This window comes from Electrophorus electricus, chromosome 4, assembly GCF_041902795.1.
Source record: "Electrophorus electricus isolate QZ-2024a chromosome 4, ASM4190279v1, whole genome shotgun sequence".
Taxonomy (NCBI): domain Eukaryota; kingdom Metazoa; phylum Chordata; class Actinopteri; order Gymnotiformes; family Gymnotidae; genus Electrophorus; species Electrophorus electricus.
The window spans coordinates 26,909,521-26,930,699 of NC_137500.1; the positions used below are offsets into that span (position 1 = coordinate 26,909,521).

At 41.2% G+C, this 21,179-nt stretch overlaps 4 protein-coding genes across 5 annotated transcripts; 3 read left to right on the forward strand and 1 right to left on the reverse strand.

The window, feature by feature from the left end:
• Positions 1-39: 39 nt before the first annotated feature.
• Positions 40-3,157, reverse strand: mars2 (methionyl-tRNA synthetase 2, mitochondrial). Its single transcript, XM_027007124.3, has 3 exons — positions 2,404-3,157; positions 1,993-2,327; positions 40-1,654 (listed from the first exon to the last, which is right to left on the reverse strand). The coding sequence occupies exons 1-3, from the start codon at positions 2,660-2,662 to the stop codon at positions 482-484; spliced, it is 1,767 nt and encodes a 588-aa protein (XP_026862925.2). The 5' UTR covers positions 2,663-3,157; the 3' UTR covers positions 40-481.
• Positions 3,158-3,320: 163 nt separating this feature from the next.
• hspa4b (heat shock protein 4b) lies at positions 3,321-13,521 on the forward strand. The gene is made up of 19 exons (XM_027007178.3): positions 3,321-3,566; positions 4,846-4,903; positions 5,078-5,218; positions 6,668-6,790; positions 6,963-7,062; positions 7,201-7,334; positions 7,435-7,679; positions 7,921-7,997; positions 8,084-8,235; positions 8,443-8,549; positions 8,689-8,822; positions 8,918-9,114; positions 9,507-9,599; positions 9,727-9,882; positions 9,984-10,109; positions 10,594-10,701; positions 12,350-12,469; positions 12,559-12,720; positions 13,037-13,521. The coding sequence occupies exons 1-19, from the start codon at positions 3,460-3,462 to the stop codon at positions 13,229-13,231; spliced, it is 2,535 nt and encodes an 844-aa protein (XP_026862979.2). The 5' UTR covers positions 3,321-3,459; the 3' UTR covers positions 13,232-13,521.
• Positions 13,522-13,661: 140 nt separating this feature from the next.
• Positions 13,662-15,984, forward strand: gnpda1 (glucosamine-6-phosphate deaminase 1). 2 transcript variants are annotated; one of them, XM_027007129.3, is made up of 7 exons: positions 13,662-13,807; positions 14,011-14,174; positions 14,267-14,368; positions 14,467-14,649; positions 14,765-14,949; positions 15,177-15,351; positions 15,683-15,984. In XM_027007129.3, the coding sequence occupies exons 2-7, from the start codon at positions 14,051-14,053 to the stop codon at positions 15,721-15,723; spliced, it is 810 nt and encodes a 269-aa protein (XP_026862930.2). In that variant the 5' UTR covers positions 13,662-13,807; positions 14,011-14,050; the 3' UTR covers positions 15,724-15,984. The 2 variants fall into 2 exon arrangements, with proteins under 2 accessions (XP_026862930.2, XP_026862929.2); XM_027007128.3 differs by having other exon boundaries at positions 13,708-14,174.
• Positions 15,985-16,915: 931 nt separating this feature from the next.
• Positions 16,916-21,153, forward strand: ndfip1 (Nedd4 family interacting protein 1). Its single transcript, XM_027007131.3, has 8 exons — positions 16,916-17,128; positions 17,907-17,991; positions 18,297-18,430; positions 18,806-18,893; positions 19,032-19,156; positions 19,734-19,800; positions 19,943-20,051; positions 20,205-21,153. Exons 1-7 carry the CDS (start codon positions 17,099-17,101, stop codon positions 20,047-20,049), a joined length of 636 nt encoding a protein of 211 aa, XP_026862932.1. The 5' UTR covers positions 16,916-17,098; the 3' UTR covers positions 20,050-20,051; positions 20,205-21,153.
• The last annotated feature ends 26 nt before the right edge of the window (positions 21,154-21,179 follow it).

A 21,179-nucleotide genomic window follows, 5' to 3' on the forward strand; every position in this document is an offset into this window, starting at 1 on the left:
GGACCTAAAAGGAAGGAAAAGAATTCTACACTGGTTCAGTTTCTTGGTGACATGTACATGACTTTTATTCATAGTGCTTTCTTTCCCGAGGTCATATTACCTGTAATAACATTCCATAAAGTTCAGACACTTTAATCTATGAAATGAGTGTCCAGCCATGAGCATCTGCAACACCAATGACAACTCCAGAATTTGTCCTTTGTTAGTTAAAAGCTTGCTCCTAAAAATTGTCATCACTCTGAAAGGGTCACGATTTCACAACACACTAAACCGTCACACCTGGAAAAAGGACAACTTGCCTCCTTGTTTAAGAGGCAATCATTACAAAGTACACACTTCTATTGCCACTTACTCGTTTTAAGCATTGCCATCTAGTGGTCCATGCTCTTATTGCAATTACATGTCAAGTAAAAGTCTTTCCTGAAATGTAATTGTCAGCAGTTAAGAATGTTTGTTTACTGGGGTCTTATATACCGTCTTGTCATTTTCCTGGTTTCTGGTGTTTTTCTTGCACATTTTTCCTCTCAAGGCGACTGAAAAGCAGTCCCGTGTTTGGACCCAGTGCTCTTCTTTCATAAGGACAGTCCCTGCCTTCGTATCTTGACAGAAAATCAAGCGCATGATCCCAGCTCCTTTCTCCAGGCCCCACCCCCAGTCTGGACAGGATCTTGTCCGCAAGACTTGGCACAGCTGGCTGCAGGAGAATTCCGTAGATCCTGAGGCACTCCATGGACACGTGAAGTACGGTGTCATACCAGAGTTTGTCTTCCGTTTTCCTGCAGTTAAGCTTCCAAGGAGCATGCCGTTGGATAAATCCATTGGTCATGCGCACACACCCGCTGATCGCTTCCAACGCTTTGTACGCATGTAGCTTCTCAAAGTTTTCCTTTGCCAAAGCAGGGAGCCTCAACACTGCTTCCACCATTTTGTAATCCTCCAACACGGCTCTTCCGTTGAATTCTTCCGGTTCTTTTGGAAAGGAGGTGTTGCAGAACTGAGGGTATACTTGCTCTGGATTAAGAGAGGGGGCTGTACAGCGATTGAGAAGACCCCCCAGAGCATCAGCCAGCTCACTATTGCACAACTTCACCACTTTGTCATCGTCGTAGTCGCAGTCGGTGTCTGGAACCCCTTGTCTCAGCAGAAAGTACCTTAGGCCGTCCACCGTGAACTTCAGCGACGTCTCAAGTGGGTCTACCACGTTGCCAAGACTCTTGGACATTTTTTTCCCTTGCACTGTCCAGTGAGAATGAACGTGTATAGCCTGGGGAAGGGGTAACTCTGCAGCCAAGAGAAAAGCTGGCCAGTAAATGGCATGGAATTTTAAAATGTCTTTACCTACAACATGATGGACGACACTCCACCAGCGAGAGTGCTGCTCTGGATACCCAGCGACGGTCAGGTAGTTCACCAAAGCGTCCAACCACACATAGACTGTTTGTTCGGGATCACCTGGAACCCCAATACCCCACTGCAGACGGCTTTTCTGGCGGGACACTGACAAATCAGGTAGATCGCTCTCCAGCCACTGAAGGACAATGTAGTAGAACTTTTCTGGCTGAATGACACGTGGGTTGGACCTCAACCAGTGCTGCAGCTTGTGTCGTAAATCACTGAGGCGGAACAGGTAATTATCCTCCTTCATCCACTCCACCTGTTAAGATTATGCAATACTTTTACACAGTTCAAACAAGCTGGTACATATCAAGGAAATCCTTGCAGCAGAAAATCTTAAGGGAACTAAAACATTTTAGCCATTTTCTGCACCCCAACACACCCATATACAATGCATGATGGGATTGCTATTTGGTTGAGATTAGTCAATGAGTGTTTGAATTGGGATTAGGGAAACACTGACCAATCTGGCACAACAGGGTCGTTGTTGTTTTGTTTTTTTTATCCAATAAGATTAATGATGACACTAATGCAGAAATCCAAAACACAAAACAAACAAAAGAGAAAGAAAGTGGGCAGTATTTAATTTTCACATACCTTATGACCACTCTCTGTGGAAGTCTTGATTGCTCTTCCCAAAGAGTCTGTACTGTCGACAACTTGGGTTTCTGTGAGAAAGCTTTCGTCTGGCACAGAGTACCAGCCTTCATAACTTCCTCTATAGATGAAACCATTGTTGACGAGGACAGTCCAAAATTGTTCAACTGCCTGGCGATGTCTGTCCTCCGTTGTCCGCACGTAGTCAGTGTATGAAATACCACATCTTCTAAAAACATGCCTAAATCTATTCGACACCTCAGTACAAAAAGTCAGGGGGTCTTTGCCGGTAGTGGCAGCCGCCTGCTGGATTTTAAGACCGTGCTCATCCGTACCTGCAAAACAATCATAAAACGTTAGCATAAAACATTCAGAGGTTTTGCTTATTAGGAGTTATATTTTAAGACACACCTGTAGCAAACCTGGAGTTAACCCCCTGCAGTATCTTGTATCTGTGTGAGCAGTCGGCTACCACAGCGGAATACACGTGTCCGATATGAGGTAAAGAATTAACGTAGAAAACCGGCGTGGTGACGTAATACGCGGGCACGGGGGTCCCAGAACGGTCCGTGCACGTCCATCGCCAAATGAGCTTTGGGCAAAATCTCCTCGCTGGACAGACTTGTAACTCTCCACGCAAAGCATAGCCCGACAGCCTCCGGACGAGCATGGTCAAAGCGCTAGATGCACTTTACCTCCGGGTCACGTGTACTGACCTTGACTTAAAGATCTGAGCGCATCGCCATGGCGTACCAGCAAAAAAGACTAATGAATACGGGTTAAGCAAAGGTTCAGAAGATTAAACAGGTCCTAAAATCAGCATTAGTAGTTAGTGTATCTGACTCAGAGATGTTAATGAACGGTGAATTTAAAACAGATCAACATTATTCTGATCAACATCTATCATATGCTCCGTTCCCCTGACGCTCCTCAATAGCAATAATAATAATAATAATTAGTATTATTATTATTATTATTACTGTTATTATTATTGTTATTGTTGTTATTATTATTATTATTATTATTATTATTACCTATCGAAATTACATGCCACACGTCTTGTTGCTCTACCCGGTACATATAGCACCATAATTTCTGGGAAGCATAGAAATTAACGTTCCTCCATGAAATTGGGTCTAGATGTGTCTCGTGTTGGACCTTTTTATGTTTCATGTTGGATCTTTTTATGTTTCATGTTGTACATTTTTATGTCTCATGTTGGACCATTTTATGTTTCATGTTGTACATTTTTATGTTTCATGTTGGACATTTTTTGCCATTGGACATTGAACCGGAAACTATACCCACCAGTAAGCTCGCGACCGGCTTGCCGTTTGAGCGCCCTGAGAAGTCAGGGTGGGATGATGAACTAACGCCTCGCTTCAGACATCAGATCGCAACTCGTCGGTTTGGTCTACCGGACAGTCTTTAGCTTCGACATTTTTTCGTTACCTGTCATTTTTAACGATGTCTGTGGTTGGATTCGATGTCGGTTTTATGAACTGCTATATTGCAGTAGCTCGAGCTGGAGGGATTGAGACGATAGCGAACGAGTACAGCGACAGATGTACGCCGTAAGTTAATGGCCACTCAGTCGCTGAGGCCGCGGTTGCGCTTCTCTTTGTCATTTTTATACAGTCCGCCGTTATTTTAATCCTCATTTTCGTATGAAAGAAACGTAAAGGTACACTAACTAATCCTGGGTAACGTGGATAGTTTGTTAGCCGGGTAGCTAACTAGGTATATAGCCAGCTAACCCTAGACAGTCTTTATGTCTGCAGTGGGCCACTGTAATTGTACCTAACTTACGGAATGTAACTAGAAAACTGTCTTCATCGACCATGTAAATGTTCTGTTTATTATTTGAGGTATCTGGTTAAAAATGTATGTCAGAAAACTAGCTAGGTTAGCTAACCTAGAGATTTTCTTTAGAGCACAGGTTCTAGAAATTTCTGCTCAACCTCTGAGCTAGCTAATGTTAGCTAGCAGATCTGAGATGCTGTTGCCTGCCAAAGCCAAACCTGATAACTACTGTTTAAAAACAAACTATCTCAAAAACCATTCTGTGCCAACTCTCATACAATGGGCTTGCTAGCGTTACTTCGGTCAGTTTCAACCACCCCACCAACTGATTTACACGGCGATTTCTTTATTCCGAAATATCAGATTTTAAGAAAAAAAACAAAAAAAACCCAGCAAATTTACAACCCATTAAGGTTGTGCTAATTAATTTCAATCTCTTCTCATTTCTTTCACGTTTCTTCTTTTTTGGTTCCTCTAGCCTCTCATTGAAGCTCCGGGATTTTGATATTCCTTGATGCTAAGAATGTTACGAGGATTCAAATGTGACTAAAAACATTTAATTGCATATAGCTCACAGTATTTACTTATCTGACCCTGCTGTGTTTTCTTATATGTTGGACCTTGAATTTTCAGACTACAACTGACAAATCTTATAAAGACCGAATTCTACATCTGAAGCAGCAGGCTTCATTTCATACCAATTATCAAGCTGTTGTACGTCTGAACCAGTTATTTTTCATTGTGCCATCATCACTTTGAAAGCTTTGAAAGCTGCAATGACTAATTCTTCTAGAAAAAAAAATCTAGTTGTCTTTCCCCTCGTTTCTGGCCAAGTGGATTTTGTGACAAAGTGCACTGTAGATCCATAACACTACCATGCTGACCAAATGGTAAAATGTTAGCAAAGGTTAGAGAAGATTAAATTAGTTTTGTTGTTGTTGGTAGCAGACACTGTATTTAATCCATAAACTATTGTTGTAAGGTATATTATGATGATTGTAAATTTAACAAAACAAAATGATTGATTTATTGTTTTCATTTTAATTCCAGAGCATGTGTGTCTTTTGGGCCTCGAAATCGTTCAATTGGTGCTGCTGCAAAAAGTCAGGTATGAGATCGGCGTTCAGTTTTTCCAAGTCCGTGCCTCAGTCTTCAGTTTGCTCTTTATTTCCCCTCAAATTTCATTTTATTTATTTAAAGGTACAAATTGTGTATGAGCGCTCCTCCTCTGTATTGTTCCAGTTAAAAAATGCCAAATGTCTTTCTTCTCATCGAAAAACAGTTGGTCACAAACTGCAAGAATACTGTCCAGGGATTCAAGCGTTTCCATGGCCGGGCCTACTCAGACCCGTTTGTTCAGAGTGCGAAGTCTAAGATCGGTTATGAGCTTTCACAGATGCCCACTGGAACAACAGGAATTAAGGTAAGTGACCCAGCAAAATGTTAAAAGTGTACAAAATGAGCCTGTGAGCAACAGAAGAAACTAAAGCTTGAATTTTGGACATTCCACAGAGATTTGCTGACATACAAATCATTATTTAATGCTCCCCCTCCCCCACAAAATTGTGTAGGTGTATCTAACAGGATCTATGCAAAGTCTTCATATTCTGTTCCAGAAGAATGCAGCCCTATACAGTTTAGTGTGAAAATGATAAAAATGTGCAGTGCTTTGGTGTTCCAGAACTGTGAAGGGAAGAACTTTAATATGAACTATTAACACCAGGGCAAACGTTCCACAGTTACACGCTGTGCAGGCCACCCTGCAGTGTGCGCTTTGTGCTGTAAGCTGCAGCCACTAAATGGAAGACAGAGACCCGTTGAAATCAGGTTTTGTCTCATTTGTGTCACATCTTTTCCTCTCTATTCATACTGTGCAATCTGAAATTGCTAAGCATTGTTTGTGGTCATTGCAGTGGTAGTAGTGGTCATAAGGTAGTATGTAAGCTAAACCAGATATAGAGCATAAGACAAGTATATTGGATGACTTTTTTTGTAGCCCAACTTGAGCAGTTTTAAATCATTAGCCTTATTTTATGTATTCCAGGCACCACAAATTAAGGAGTCACACCCATGGAATTGTAGTGGTCAGTTCACGAGTGCTTGTGCATGAAATACTGTGTAATTTCTGCATGGGCAAATCAGGCCTGGCTCAGTTCACACTGCGCCTGGAAAAATGGTGCAGAATCTCTAGGCTACAACTAATCAAGTCTTAAAGTCTTAGGCACCCCAAGAATGTCATGTTTAAAGCTGTTTATCAGGGCAGTAGGTGTTCATTTGCTCTGAACACAAAAGCAACTCCATGGTGAATTCATAACTGTTTCCTCTGTCCATGTGGTGCCACACAGCTTCAGTTATGCTGAGGTGTTTGATTTTTGTTTGTGGGTGGTTGTTGTTGTTTTTCTTTGCAAGTCAAACTCTGAATGAAGCAATACTTGTGTGGTTCTCACTACTTTCTGGTAAAAAAAAAAAAAGTGCACAAACATTCTTTATCATATTGATGTATTAATGTTTATCTGTTTAATGTTCTCTTGTATTAGTGTATGTTTATATGTTGTGCTGTGTTCCAAAAGCAAATAAACACTACTTTTGAGATAAATAGTTTGTAAATTCTTGGGCTGCCTAGGACTTGGGCATAGTACTGTGTTTGTGTGTAAACATGACCTCCACCGCATGTGTGTTACAGGGCTCATGTAGCACATGGCAGCAGCCAGGCAGCCCTTTATAGACTGACCGCAGTCTGGTCTCCAGTCAGTCTATAGATGTGTACACTGCAGTTTGCAGTGTTTGAATTTTCATGTTTCTGTCTCCTCCTCCTTCGGCAGGTGTCTGCATTTCCTGCTCTTTCCAATGCTGTTCACTGATGTTTCACCAGGTTACATACATGGAGGAGGAGAAGGTGTTCAGCATTGAACAAGTTACTGCAATGCTTCTTACCAAACTGAAGGAGACTGCTGAGGGTGCTCTGAAGAAGCCCGTGGCAGACTGTGTTATTTCAGTGAGTTTCCCCCCACCCCCCTGTTCCTTTTGATGTGGCTAATGATCAATGACGCTTCACAAGCCTTGTTTTGCTAACTTCCCTAGTCATCTTGGTATTTATAAGAAAGGTCTCCAGTACGCATTTAGCTCCGTAGGAGAACGTCTTCAATAAGGGTTGTCATGGTTTTCAGGTTCCCTGCTACTACACAGATGCGGAGAGGAGATCAGTGGTGGACGCAGCTCAGATCGCCGGACTCAACTGCTTGCGGCTGATGAACGAAACTACTGCAGGTAGACAGTGGCCCATAGTCACATAGATCACAGCACTGAAACCGAAGCCTCCGTCCCTCAGTCCTTGCTTACTTGGCGTCACTGCAAAGCTCTATGCCCCTGATTCAGAGCAGTGAAGGGACACGTTTGTTCCCACAGTGGCACTGGCATACGGCATCTACAAACAGGACCTACCAGCCCCCGAGGAGAAGCCCCGCAATGTGGTTTTTGTGGATCTTGGCCACTCGGGTTACCAGGTGTCTGTCTGTGCTTTCAACAAGGGCAAGCTCAAGGTGTGTATTGAAAGCATTTTCACTTTCGTGTCAGACCTTTTGTAGGTATTGTACACTTTGATTAGGAGACTAAGTGATGACTTTTGTTTATACCTTAAAGATTCTTGCTACAGCCTTTGACCAACACATGGGAGGGAAAGATTTTGATGAGGTCCTTGTAAACCACTTCTGTGAGGAGTTTGGGAAGAAGTATAAACTGGAGGTGAAGTCCAAGCCCAGGGCCCTGGTTCGCCTCTACCAGGAGTGTGAGAAACTCAAAAAGCTCATGAGTGCAAATTCTTCTGATCTGCCCCTCAACATTGAGTGCTTTATGGATGACATTGACGTCTCTGGACATCTCAATAGGTGAAATTTGACATTTGTTTTGGCCGTGTTCCATTATCAATTGAATACTTTGATTTATCAAAGAAAGCAAGGAACAAAATAACTTGAATAGTACAATTGAATGCATATCTATCTATCACATACACAGCAGGTGAAATAAGTATTGGAACACGTCACCAATATTTTCATGTCGGATTTCATGTCGATAGCAACTTTTAGAAATATATTTAATCTCAGTATTTGCTTCAATATTGTCTTACAGGGGTCAGTTTGAAGAGATGTGTGCTGACATTCTGGCCAGAGTAGAAGCTCCACTGCACAGCATAATGGAACAAGCCAGTGAGTGACATGACTCTGTTGACCAGTGTGGGCCAGTAGCCAGATTGCTGCTCGTATCTCCAACCTTGCATTCCATCCCACTACAGATCTGAAAACCGAAGACATTTATGCTGTCGAAATTGTGGGCGGTGCTTCCAGGATACCGGCAGTTAAAGAGCGAATCGGCAAATTCTTTAGGAAGGAGCTGAGCACGACCCTGAATGCAGATGAGGCTGTGGCCCGAGGATGTGCCCTACAGGTCTGCCTACTGGCCACGTCCTGACCTTATCCCTCAAGCTCTGCTCCAGAGCCTGACAATGGCTTTCACAGCAAATCAAACTAAAAAGGAAATGCTTGCAGAGTGCTATTTTTGAGTAGCAACCGGTAGAATTATGAAGTTTTACTGATCCCATTTATAGTGTCTCCTGTAGAATTTATGCTCAGTGCTGTTTTCATGCTTCCCCAGTGTGCGATCCTATCTCCTGCCTTCAAAGTTCGTGAGTTTTCCATAACGGATGTAGTGCCCTACCCAGTCTCTCTCAAATGGAACTCTGCTGCAGAGGATGGTGTAAGGTACAACTTCCATGTGCTGTTCCCATGCTTTGCTGGATTGGATATCACTTTTTTTGTAATGGCATCTGTCACTTTTCTAAAGTGTTTACTGTTGGTCGATTTATTTAGAATTATATATTTTTTTCCTTCTTTTCCCCAGTGATTGTGAAGTGTTCTCAAAAAACCATGCAGCTCCTTTTTCCAAAGTGTTAACATTCTACCGAAAAGAACCTTTCTCTTTGGAGGCCTACTACAACAGCCCTAAACAATTGCCTTACCCAGATCCCACAATAGGCATGTATTATTCTCAAATCCCACCTTTTGCTTACAGTAATGATTAAGTCCCACATTTGTCATTTAACATGGTGTGTGTTGCTTGCATTTACTAGGACAGTACATGATCCAGAAAGTGGTCCCCCAGGCCACAGGTGAGAGTTCAAAGGTCAAGGTCAAAGTGCGGATTAACATCCACGGGATCTTTAGTGTGTCCGGTGCATCACTGGTAGAGATGCAGAAGTGTGAGGAGGGCGAGGAGCCCATGGAAATGGAACAGAGCCCCACACAGACCCCAGAGAAGGAGGAAGAGGTACTGCAATCTACTTTCATTCCCTTTCTTTAAAGATTATTGTACTCTATAATGATATTACCAACAATTGACATTTTACGGCATTTAGCTGACACACTTAAGCAACTTACAATTATGACTGAATTATGACAATGATGAGTAATTAAGGGTTAAGGGTCTTACTCAGGGACCCAACAGTGGGAACTTGGCAGTGGTGGGACTTGAACTGGCAACCTTCTGATTACTAGTCAAGTACCAACAATTAATGGAAATTAGTATTAACTATTAATTGAAATATGGAATTTAAAAAATCTAATGTTTATAGTATTGGAAACACACCATTGCTGGGGTGAGCTGTTGTTAGCGTTTGTACCGTCTGTGTACATAAAGCTGTAAATCTTTCTGCCTTGCAGAACAAAATGCAGGTGGAGGAAGATCAGCAGAAGAGTCCTGGTGAAGGGGAGAAGGAAAATGAGGAGAAAAAGGTGGCCACGGAGGAAATGGAGGTAATATGACACCAGGGTTAGTGATGTCCATGTACCACCGAGTCCAAGCAGGCACGACTTAGCCTTTGCCACCAGCTTGGACTTCTGGCCTGTTCTCATGTGTTGACTGTGGTTTGCTCTTTTAAAGATGTCTGCCGAAGAAGGCAAGCAAGAAAAAAAGTCTGATCAGCCTCCACAAGCAAAAAAGCCCAAAGTGAAAACAAAAGTCCTGGAACTACCCATCGAAAACAATCCACAGTGGCAGCTGGCAATTGAAATGCTCAATCTCTTTGTGGAGAACGAGGTATGGCTTCTGCCTCATAAATCGCACCATTTGAACAAATGGTGGCATCTTTTGTCTGTTTGGGAACGGATCTACACAGGGTGCGTTGTGTTCCCCTGCAGGGTAAGATGATAATGCAGGACAAGCTTGAGAAAGAACGAAACGACGCCAAGAACAATCTGGAGGAGTATGTGTATGACATGAGGGACAAACTGCATGGAATGTATGAGAGGTTCATCAGTGAAGGCGTGAGTACTGTGCCGAGGCTGGCTGGGTCACTCACACTTAACAAGACAGCAAATGTTGCAGTCAAGAGCTTACGGATCCCAGACGTACAGGTCCAGATGTTGGATCTTATGCTCTAGAGCTCAGGAATTATGCTCAGGAAGCAATATATTGGTCTGAATGCTCCTAGGAAATTCATATAACAGTTCATTATTAGTAAGTCTTACTTAAAAATCACAGATTAAAAATTTTATATCAAGTATCTGATGTTAATCCAAACTTTGACTTGGATGACTTAATGAGTTATGGTATCAGTGTATCTGATTTTGGTGTGGGTCTTTAACTACAACTATGAAAAATACTTAACATCAAAGAAATATGTAAGATTGACTGACACATTCTTCACAAGGACCCTGTACAAAGAATTCACACCTGTTTTACATAACTGTACAAGTACATGCTTTCTGTGGTTTTGCTAAAGATCCTCGTCTTCCTTCTTTGGTACAGGACAGAGACACACTTTCATTAAAGTTGGAGGACACAGAAAATTGGCTGTATGAAGATGGAGAGGACCAACCTAAACAAGTGTACATCGACAGGCTTGCTGAGTTAAAGGTAGATGTGAGATGTATTTGGGATGCATCACAGTTGTACTGTGTATGCATGTTAGTTAATGAACTTAACTGTAAATGTCATGTTTCACATAGACTTAGTTTTAAATAATCAAGTCATATTTATCCCCTCCACAGATTCCATGTAAACAAACCTATAGTGTTAGCAAGTTTTTTGATATCTGTACATGACACAAGCAATTTTTCCCAACAAATATTTAAATATGGATCATTTCACTTATAATTCCCTATATCATAATTCCATTTGCTCAGATGTTTACATGTATGAAGTCAACTGTGCCTTTAAATAGCATGGAAAATTCTAGAAAACTATCACTGCTTCAGAAGCTTCTGATAGGCCAACTGACATCATTTGAGTTAACTGTAGTTGTCACTGTGGCAGGATTTTAAGGCCTACCTTCAAGGTTTACTTCCCACTTTGTCCTTCTTAAGTCTGGCACATCCTTGAGAGCAATTTCTAAACACCTGAAGGTACCGTCCTCACATGTTCAAACAATAATATAAATGTTTAAACTATGGGACCACTCAGCCGTCATACAGCTCAGGAAGGAGATGCGTTCTGTCTCCTAGAGATGAACAGACTTTGTTGCAAAAAATACAAATCAAAGAGCAACAGCAAACGCCCTTGTGGAGATAGAGGATACAGGTACAATGGTGTCAGTGAAATGTGTCAAGAACAACAGTATCTATGTGAACAGTAGAACATGGCCTATGTCGATATGACCTGAAAAGCCACTAAGCAAGGAAGAAGCTATTGCTCCAAAATCTGCATAAAAAGCCAGGTTACAGTGTGCAACTGCATATGGGGGCTAAGCTCTTACTTTTTGAAGAAATGCCCAGTGGTCTGATGAACCAATAATGGAACTGTTTGGCCATTGTTATGTATGGAGAGGCTGCCAAGCCAAAGAACACCGTCCCAGCAGTGACGCATGGGGGTGGCAGCAGCAGAAGGGACTAGTGCACTTCACAAAAGGAAGGAAAATTATGTGGGGATGTTGAAGGAACATCTCAAGATCGCCAGGAAGTTGAAGCTTGGGTGTAAATGGGTGTCGCATATGGACAATGAACCCAAGCATACTTCAGAAGTTTAGGCAAAATGTCTTGAGGGCAACAAAGTGAAGGTAATGGATTGGCCATCACAAAGCCCTGACTTCAATCACATAAGAAATATATAGACAGAACTAGAAAAGTGGAACCAAGGAGGCATACAAACCTGTCTCAGTTAAGCTACACCAGTTCTGTCAGGACGAATGGGCCAAAATTCCAAGAATTTATTCTGAGAAGCTTGTGGAAGGCTACCTGAAATGTTTGACCCAAGGTAGACAGTTTAAGGCAATGCTACAGAACACTAACCGTGTGTGTGTGTGTGTGTGTGTGTGTGTGTGTGTGTGTGTGTGTGTGTGCGCGCGCGTGTGTGTGTGTGATTCTGAGCTACTGGGAGTTTGGTGAAGGAAAGAAAAGCTGAAATGAATTGTCTCTAGTGTAATTCTGTCGTTTCACTTAATAAAATATAGCATTAATCCTAACTGACCTGCACTGGGATTAAACATCAGGAATTGTGAAAAACTCAGTTTTAATGAATGTGGCCAAATTGTGTGTTAACTTGTGCTTTCAACTAAATTGTTGTGTAGAAATTGGGTCAACCCATTCAAGACAGATACACAGAGTTTGAGGAGCGGCCAAAAGCTTTTGAGGAGTTGGGAAAACAGCTTCAGCAGTACATGAAGATTGTGGAGGCCTTCAAAATGAAGGTAAAATGTGTGGATTTACCTAATATTTGTCTTAAGCCTTTTTATTGGCCATTTAATTGAATTGCGCTTCACCAATGATTGAATCAAAGGAGGAGCAGTACGAGCACTTGGATGAGACAGAGATTGAGAAAGTGAACAAGACGGTGAGTGACGTCATGATATGGATGAACAGCAAAATGAACCAGCAGTGCAAACAGTCTCTCACTCTGGACCCAGTGGTGAAAGTAGCAGAAATTGCTGCAAAAACACAGGTGAGCTGTATTCTCAGCCCCAGTCCTGTCAAGGCATGCATGCGCGCGCGCACATACACATACACACCTATCACTAGATGGGTTAAAGGGATAACTTTATTTGGATAAAATAATAATGGTAACCCTGAATTGTCATTGTCATGTCAGGCAATATTAACTTCATCTATCTTTTTATTCAACCGTCCATTCTGCGACATGGTCAGATAACTTTTTTCCCTTTCAAGCAGTTGTTTAACTAATCTGTGATTTTTGGTAATAACGAATCACCTTCAGCTCGTGTGTGTCCAGTAACGGGTCTAACCACTTGTACCCTCAGGAGCTGTTTGCTGCTTGCAATCCCATTGTGACCAAACCCAAACCGAAGCCTAAAGTGGAGTTGCCAAAAGACGATGCACCAGCAGAACAGAATGGACCGGTCAACGGGCAGGAGAGCGCCGAAGTTGAGACCAGTGCCAACCAGAAGGACGCAGCGGAGAACACCGAATCCAAGCCCGATATGGATCTGGACTGAGTGGGATGTGCACCTCACCCTGTCCCGAATCTCAGTCACTGCTCTAGTCATTCCTCCTTCCCTCCCTTGGGGTTGTTTTGGCAGGCAGAATGATTAGTGACTGCATTGTGCATGTTTTCTTTTTGTTTAAAAAATTAAATAATAATAATAATAATAAACAACTGAAAATACAATGCAATAAGCCTGCTCATTGACATCAATGCTGTGTGAACGTGGTCGAGTATCTGTGTAGTCCAAAATATTTGGGTCTGTGCAACTATTGGATTTTAATAAAAACGAACTTTAAAGTATCACTTGACCATTTTTCCACCCTAGATTGTGTTTTGTTTTTGTTTTGTACATCTGCTAACCATTAATTTGAAAAGGTATTCCGTTGTGCTACCACACGTTTCCGACATATCTTCCTATAACTGAATCTGTTAGCTCCACAGTTCCACTATGAATCACATGACTCTCCGTCTGGGCGCGACGGAAACGGATCAGCTGATTTGGCAAAGCGCTTCATTCACGTGCTTGGTCCTCGCGGAGCACTGCAGCGCGACGTGTTTATCCGCAGTGAAGTCCAGTACCCTGACGGTCCGTTCTGTCTTACTGTGCTTCACACTCTTAACAACACTGTGGGTGGCAGGGATTTGTAACTTCTTCGGGCAGCTTTCTCCCTTTTTACTGCTGACAAACTGATAAGAGCACTTCCGGCTGCAGTCAGCCACTTTTTATGAGGTTAAAGTCTGGAGAAGGCAGCGATATATTTAATTCTGTAGCTTATATTTTTTCTTTAGAGTTCTGCTGGTTATCTACTGACTTTAAGTAGTGAAAAACATGAAACTGATAATACTCAGCGACTACGATGAAGCCAGCGAGTGGGCAGCAAAGTACATCAAAAACAGAATCAATCGTTTCAGTCCGACTCCGGATAAATTCTTCACTTTGGGCCTTCCAACGGGTATGTTCTTTAAATACAGCTTATTTATTAAACACGACGTGCTGCGATAAAAGCCATCACTGAAATGTATTCGTGCTCGTATATGTTTTTAGGGAGCACCCCCCTTGGATGCTACAAAAAACTGATTGAGTATTACAAGAAGGGGGAAATCTCGTTTCAGTATGTAAAGACTTTTAATATGGATGAGTATGTAGGTATGTATTCCACCTTTTTGTTTGGGACTTGATTGTGATTTACAAAATTGTCGCATCGTCTAAAGCCCTAGATTTCAGACACCATTGTCTTTGTGCAGGTCTCCCAAGAGATCACCCAGAAAGTTATCACTCTTTCATGTGGAATAACTTTTTCAAGCACATTGACATCCGGTCAGAGAATGCACACATACTGGATGGCAATGCTCCAGACCTGCTGAAAGAATGTCAAAGCTTTGAGGACGAGATTAAATCTGCTGGTGGGATTGATCTCTTCATTGGTGGTAAGACTGTAAATTGAACTCTGACCTTGTCATGTAGACAGATATGACACTTTAAGGAAATTGGGCCCCTTTTGGTCCAAATAGCATGGGATTAATAGCTCTGTTCACGGTGCAGGTATTGGACCTGATGGTCACATTGCTTTCAATGAACCTGGTTCCAGCCTTGTGTCCCGCACCCGGGTGAAGACATTGGCTATGGACACTATCCTGGCCAATGCTCGCTTCTTTGATGGAGATCTGTCCAAAGTTCCTACAATGGCTCTCACCGTAGGCGTGGGCACAGTAATGGATGCACGGGAGGTATGCTAGCCTTTAATGACATTTAGACATTTAAAACATAAGTATTAAAATTGTAAAGAAAACAAAAAATATAATACAAATCACAACCACATCTTTCATTGTTCTTTACATTGTTCTGTTCGGTCCCGTGTTTATTCTGGTTTGGATGCATCTTTTCTCTTTTCAGGAGATAAAACTAAGTCGACATCTCAAATTACAGTGTTCCACTCTGTTTGCATGTTTACTAGGTGATGATTCTCATCACCGGTGCACACAAAGCCTTTGCTCTTTATAAAGCCATCGAGGAGGGTGTGAACCACATGTGGACCGTCTCCGCGTTCCAGCAACACCCTCAGACTATCTTTATATGTGACGAGGACGCCACCCAAGAGTTGCGGGTCAAGACGGTGAAGTATTTCAAAGGTAACAAATAGGTAACAAATCAGGGGTCCATTGCTTTTCCTGAAGCTGTACGTTTATAAAGAGTTCAAGTAAATTTACTCAAGGTAATGTTAATGAGTTCAGTTTTAAACTGCTTCAGACATTCCTGAACACATTCAGTATCTGTATTAAGTAAGACGGATTGGATTGGAAACTAAAACTCTATAAGGTAGATCTCCAGGAACTGTGTTGGACACCTTGGCCTGCACCTTAAATAATATAATATATTTTCAACTGTTTTTGTGTTTGTTACAATTAAGAGAGACACTGAATCAAGAAGATGTGTTATATCCCAGTGTGCTTTATTCTGTAGGTATGATGCATGTTCACAATAAGCTGGTGGAGGAACCATAGTTTACTGTAGTCAGAAGGAGAAAGGACATTCTTGAAGTCTTGAAGATACAACCATAAAACCTAATTAATATATTGTACACTTATGTATTTTATTAAATTAGGTTATTTTAAAGTTCTGTTTTGTATTTGCAATAATGCATTTAAATCAAATGTTTATATATCAGTTTTCTGGTCAGAGAGCAAGTGTATGATGTTCTTTCCTTAGTTCTGCATAACTTGTCATTTATTTTGTCTTTCAATGCACTGAATATCCCAGTAGAACATGTTTTGGTTTTTTTTGTGGGATTTTAATGTGGTTGCTAAAACTCATATCAGCTGATTTCCAGCTCACAAATACATAAGCCATGCTTTACTAGTTTCAAGGGGGAAACAAAACTAACTATTCCACTTTATGTACTCTAAAGTGGAATCGTTTATGCATACATCTTAATGCCCTCACCATAAATGCTGTAACGTTGTCGCTGGCCCGAGCGCCGGTGGCCGTGGAGCAGGACACACAGACTCCCTCGAGGTGAAACATTTATTAACATAAAACATGTAGAACAATGGCACTCACACACAACACTAACGACAGACATGACTTATACATTTAACTAAACATAGACTACAATCACATTTAACAAATGACTATCCACGCGCTGACGGGGACACATTAACACGTAACCCGTACAGGTGCGCGTCTTCACGGGGGTGTGGCTACAAACATGGGTGAACCCCCCCCCCCCCCCGAACGCGGCAGGCCGTACCACGTGACGGGGGGAGGGGCAAATGCTCTCTTCAATGTTCAACAATTACACTTATTAGTGATGCCTCTCTATGAAAAAATACAATATAAAAATAACAACAAGAAGAATTAATTTTAAACTGTTTACAAAATTACAATTAAAATTCATTTATGGTAATATATTAATTGTATTTGGAATCACCATCTCCAGTAGTATTAAAACCAGAGGACTTATTGGGACTTTAATTTAAACGTTACAATAATAACAGCCTACAATGTCCCTGCTCCTTGTTATAAATGACAAAACTTTAATGGCGATAGAAATAATCGATGGTTTTAAAGCCTGCGTTTATTCATTACATAATAAGATGTGATTTTAATCTTTGTACCGATTTGTAGAAGGTAGGCGGGGGAAGTAACTACTTTACTGCGCATGTGCAGTAGCCTTTTTTTGTTTTGCTGTGGTTGCGTTTAATCAGAGCACTGCCTTCACTCCTACTAGAAGACGTCTTCGAGTAAAACTAACTCATCAGTAAAGGGGACGGGAATATAACGCGTTAGCAGCAAGTCCGCTTATTTTTCTAGTTACACGAGTAATCGTAGATAGCTCGATACGCACATGATTTAGCGACTGGTCAAGACTACTGAAGAATGGCTGAGCAAAGAAATGGATATCGGCAGGTAGCTAACCTAGCTAGTTTACTTGTCTTGTTGCTTATATGATTACTGAGAAGTAGAACTGCTTAACTACAGTAAAATATTTCGGAAACTACAACAATACTGTTAACACCAACTGACATCGAGTTTAGAGGTCAGGCAGCTGTTGCCCCATACTCTGTATTAGCAAGCTAACGCTCACTATACTCAACAACATCGCCTGAGTTTAACACGGCTAACCGCTAGCTGGCTAATGTCGTAGGCCCACTAGCTAAATATTTGCTTGGCAGGATTTACGGCCTGCTTGCATGGTTTCATTTTCTTCCCTTCGTAGCGTGGTATAGCCAGTTAGTTAAGTTAAGAGCCGGTGTCTTGCCTTAGTTTCCTAATCTTGTAATTCGGCCGTTTTCTGGTGGTATTAGCTAGTAATACCAACAACTGGACTGCTCTTGGACCCATAACTGTTAGCTTAGTTGTACGAAGCCAGGCTGGTACAAATGCAAGGACAAACTGAAGTATGGGGCATTTCTGATATATTATTATGATAACATGTGCAATGCTGCATTATTAGTTAATATGAGCTTAGTCTATTAGCTGCACTAGTCAGTAGCCCTACGGTATAAGAATATATGGCTTGGTAGCTAGCCTAACTAGATATATGGGATATGGTTGAATGGTATTTCCCATACCCTGTCATTAAACAGCCCCGATCCTACTCCCTGCTGTTAAACGTCTACTTTCGCTCGAAACATTCTGAAAGAAAGTGGGACTTGTATTTGGTATATTGTTGTCTCATCTGCAGTTAACGAACGAGGAGCAAAACCCCGAGGTTCCTCCAGAAACAGCTGATGCACCTCCGTCCTACAACAGCATAGCTGCTGGGGCAGGTAAAGGCATCTTAACACAATGGACAAACCCCTCAAACAAATTCAAAATATCGATCTACGTTCTGTATATTCGAAATAGTATTCTACAGTGCAAAAGAAATATTGTTTCTCATCTATCTCAGAAATAATCTTTCACAAACATAAGTTGCAAGTTATTTATTAGGATGTGAAAGGCTTGTTCAGTGCTTGTACGAGAGAATAATTAAATTCAGTTCAGTTTCATAAAGGGCCATTTTCCATTAGTTGTAAGACTAACTATTAACAACAGTGACAAATTTGATGAGCTGCAGTCTTCCTTCATACAGGTTTCTTTGGTTATAAAGAAGACAGCGGGAGTTACCCTAACCCCCCCTCATACAATGTTGCCACATCTTTGCCATCGTACGATGAAGCAGAGAGGACCAAGGCTGAGTCCACTGTACCTCTCGTCACAGCCAGGGTGAGGATGCACCGGCCCCATTTCTGGGTCTCTGCTCTGGTGTTTTGACACCCTTTTACATTTACATATACAGTATTTAGCAGACTCTCTTAACCAGAGCGACTTACAAAGTGCTTTGTCATTTCCTCATAGAACACATCCTAGTACAGTACAGCAGCTTAGAGTCCAAGATACCAATGAACTAGAATACTGTAGAAATACAGGGATCAATGCTGACACCTAGAAGTACAAAATACATAAGGTCTGTCATAAACAATGACAAGTGCAATAAACAAGTACTAGAGTTTGTTAGACAACATCAGTGTAATAAACAATACCCTATATGCACCCTTTTCATGCTCACATGTCATCCTTTCAAACCCTGATGTGTGACAGGAAGAGGATTTCATTTCCAGAGATGACTTTGAGGACGTTGACCAGCTGCGAGTTGGGAACGATGGCATATTCATGTTGACCTTTTTCAGTAAGTTCCTGAAGAACGTACACAGCCTGCAATCCTTAGAAAGATGTCTGTGGGAGACAAATGAGGCTGTGCTAAGTATGAATGTGATGATGGGCTTGTATTCTTAGTGAATGAACCCCTGTGGTCTCTTGTGTCCAGTGGCTTTCCTTTTCAATTGGATTGGGTTCTTCTTGTCCTTCTGCCTCACCACTTCAGCAGCGGGGCGCTACGGGGCCGTGTCTGGGTTCGGCCTCTCCCTGGTTAAGTGGGTCCTGATTGTCAGGGTAAGACACTGAAAACTGGTTATCTACTTGACTTGATTATTCTAGAGGATACAGTTTAGCATATAAAAAAGCATGCCTCAGTTCAAGAACAGGGACACTGTGGCAAAGAGGGGCAGCAATACCAGTTTCCTCCCTGTCGGTGTGGCATAAAAGCTGCTTGGAAGATAACAGTGCCCTCTTGTGTGGACATTTTATCCAACTAAACCTGAGTGAGGGTGAAAGTTACCGTGCAGGTCCGTGCTGGGCTTGGCATAAAAAATTTCATAAATACCTTGAGGTGTAGTAGTTATTGTTCTGTGGCAGAAGGACTATAATTTTGAGGTTGGTACTAATCTAATACTATGTAAAAAAAACTTGTCCAAACCTTTTACGAGGTTCAGTCCAGAAAAGATGTGGCCGTTGACTTAACAGCACTACAGACTTGCAATGCATGTCTTTCAGGTTTCGTTACTGGGAAAAGCATTGTGTTCTGGTCTCTTCCAAATTTGCTGGAATAATGAATTCTAAATGTGTTAAACATTTATAACTAATGTAAGTAACTTTTTTTTGTTTTGTTTTGTTTTATTCCTTAAACCAGTTTTCCACATACTTTCCTGGATACTTTGATGGGCAGTACTGGCTGTGGTGGGTTTTTTTGCTTGTGGGTAAGTATGCGTTTCAGAGGATGTAGAGAAGGATCTTTCATTTTCCAATGTTCATTTAGTGCATTAATAGAGGGGAAATGCTGGTAATTCTTTGTGTCTGCATCTGGCTGATGCTAGATTAGGTGTTGCTCTTTCTCCACAGGGTTCCTGCTGTTCTTCAGGGGGTTTGTTAATTATTCTAGAGTGCGCAACATGGCTGACCATTCCTTCTCATCTCTTCCTCGAACCAGAGTCCTTTTTATCTATTAAATGTAAGTATAACTTCATTGTATTTACACACGTTGTGTGTGTCTGTGTGTAAGTGATATGTAAAAAATTATTTTTGACTTAATAGTGGCCTTTAAAAATAACATGTAATATCTTCATGCTGCTATGTTATAAACATGTGCTCTGTTTGTGTAAAGATTTTTCATCTCAGGACTACTACAAAATCAACAAAATGACAAGCTCAGCTCAAATCTGCAGGACCTAGAAAGCAGTGAACAGAAGAAAATGTTCACATTAAACATCACCGTACTGCTATTAAACAACTGAACGTTAAGGTACATTTATGTACATCTAAAAGGGTATTAATAGTCCTCCAATCTTGTATTTATAATCAGTAACTAATATCCAGTGCAATTTACTATGGCAACATTGCTTCATTGTCTGTTGCTGGGTGTTTTTAAATTAGCATGCGATGAAGTTTATGCTAAACAGCCATATCTTCAGACACGTAATTCCTTGCAAAGTTCACAGTGTACTCAGAGATTATCTTGGGTAATGCGATGGCCTGTTAGTATTCTCATTAATAGTGCTGGGGGAAAGTTTAGTTTTACTTTGTGAGTAAGTATTGTAACCAAACCTTTTCTGTGTGTAATATACAAAGAATAGATGTATTAGGACCATTATAATATCGATTGTTTCTTACACCTGCACTTTGAAGAGACACTGAAGCTACAGCAACATTCAGGAATATACTTGGCCTTACATCAAAATTATGATTGATTAACTTGTCAACTTATGCGGTGGTTGATATATATATATATATTTTTTTTTTTTTTAAGTTTCATAATTAGGACCAAAATGTAAACGCTTGCAAAGCGTTTCAGTAAATGCAAAGCTTTTTAATAAGAAAGTTTGATTTGATTTAACATTTGACACACCTGAACAGTTTATTACTTCAGTGATTTTTGTGTTGAGCAACGGTAATTTGATGCTAAAACTAGCAGTAGATAAACTATTACGTTTTGTATTAAAGATTGTAGTGAAAGGCATGTTAATGAAATAGTGCTGAACAAAACTGTATATTGTGATTTTGTTTGTTTAAACTTGTGCAAGTAAGTTTTAATAAACATTGCTTCAGTAACAGGATTACCTATCTAGTTGTGGCTCTCTGG

Coding starts and splice junctions, on each gene's coding strand:
- mars2 (XM_027007124.3), bottom strand. CDS start 2,662: ATGCTCGTCCGGAGGCTGTCGGGCTATGCTTTGCGTGGAGAGTTACAA. Junction 2,328..2,403: donor TAACTCCAGGTTTGCTACAG/GTGTGTCTTAAA, acceptor ATTGTTTTGCAG/GTACGGATGAGCACGGTCTT. Junction 1,655..1,992: donor CCACAGAGAGTGGTCATAAG/GTATGTGAAAAT, acceptor TAATCTTAACAG/GTGGAGTGGATGAAGGAGGA.
- hspa4b (XM_027007178.3), top strand. CDS start 3,460: ATGTCTGTGGTTGGATTCGATGTCGGTTTTATGAACTGCTATATTGCA. Junction 3,567..4,845: donor TACAGCGACAGATGTACGCC/GTAAGTTAATGG, acceptor TTTTAATTCCAG/AGCATGTGTGTCTTTTGGGC. Junction 10,702..12,349: donor ACAGGCTTGCTGAGTTAAAG/GTAGATGTGAGA, acceptor ATTGTTGTGTAG/AAATTGGGTCAACCCATTCA.
- gnpda1 (XM_027007129.3), top strand. CDS start 14,051: ATGAAACTGATAATACTCAGCGACTACGATGAAGCCAGCGAGTGGGCA. Junction 14,950..15,176: donor CAGTAATGGATGCACGGGAG/GTATGCTAGCCT, acceptor CATGTTTACTAG/GTGATGATTCTCATCACCGG. Junction 15,352..15,682: donor GACGGTGAAGTATTTCAAAG/GTAACAAATAGG, acceptor TTTATTCTGTAG/GTATGATGCATGTTCACAAT.
- ndfip1 (XM_027007131.3), top strand. CDS start 17,099: ATGGCTGAGCAAAGAAATGGATATCGGCAG. Junction 17,129..17,906: donor AAAGAAATGGATATCGGCAG/GTAGCTAACCTA, acceptor TCTCATCTGCAG/TTAACGAACGAGGAGCAAAA. Junction 17,992..18,296: donor CAGCATAGCTGCTGGGGCAG/GTAAAGGCATCT, acceptor TCCTTCATACAG/GTTTCTTTGGTTATAAAGAA.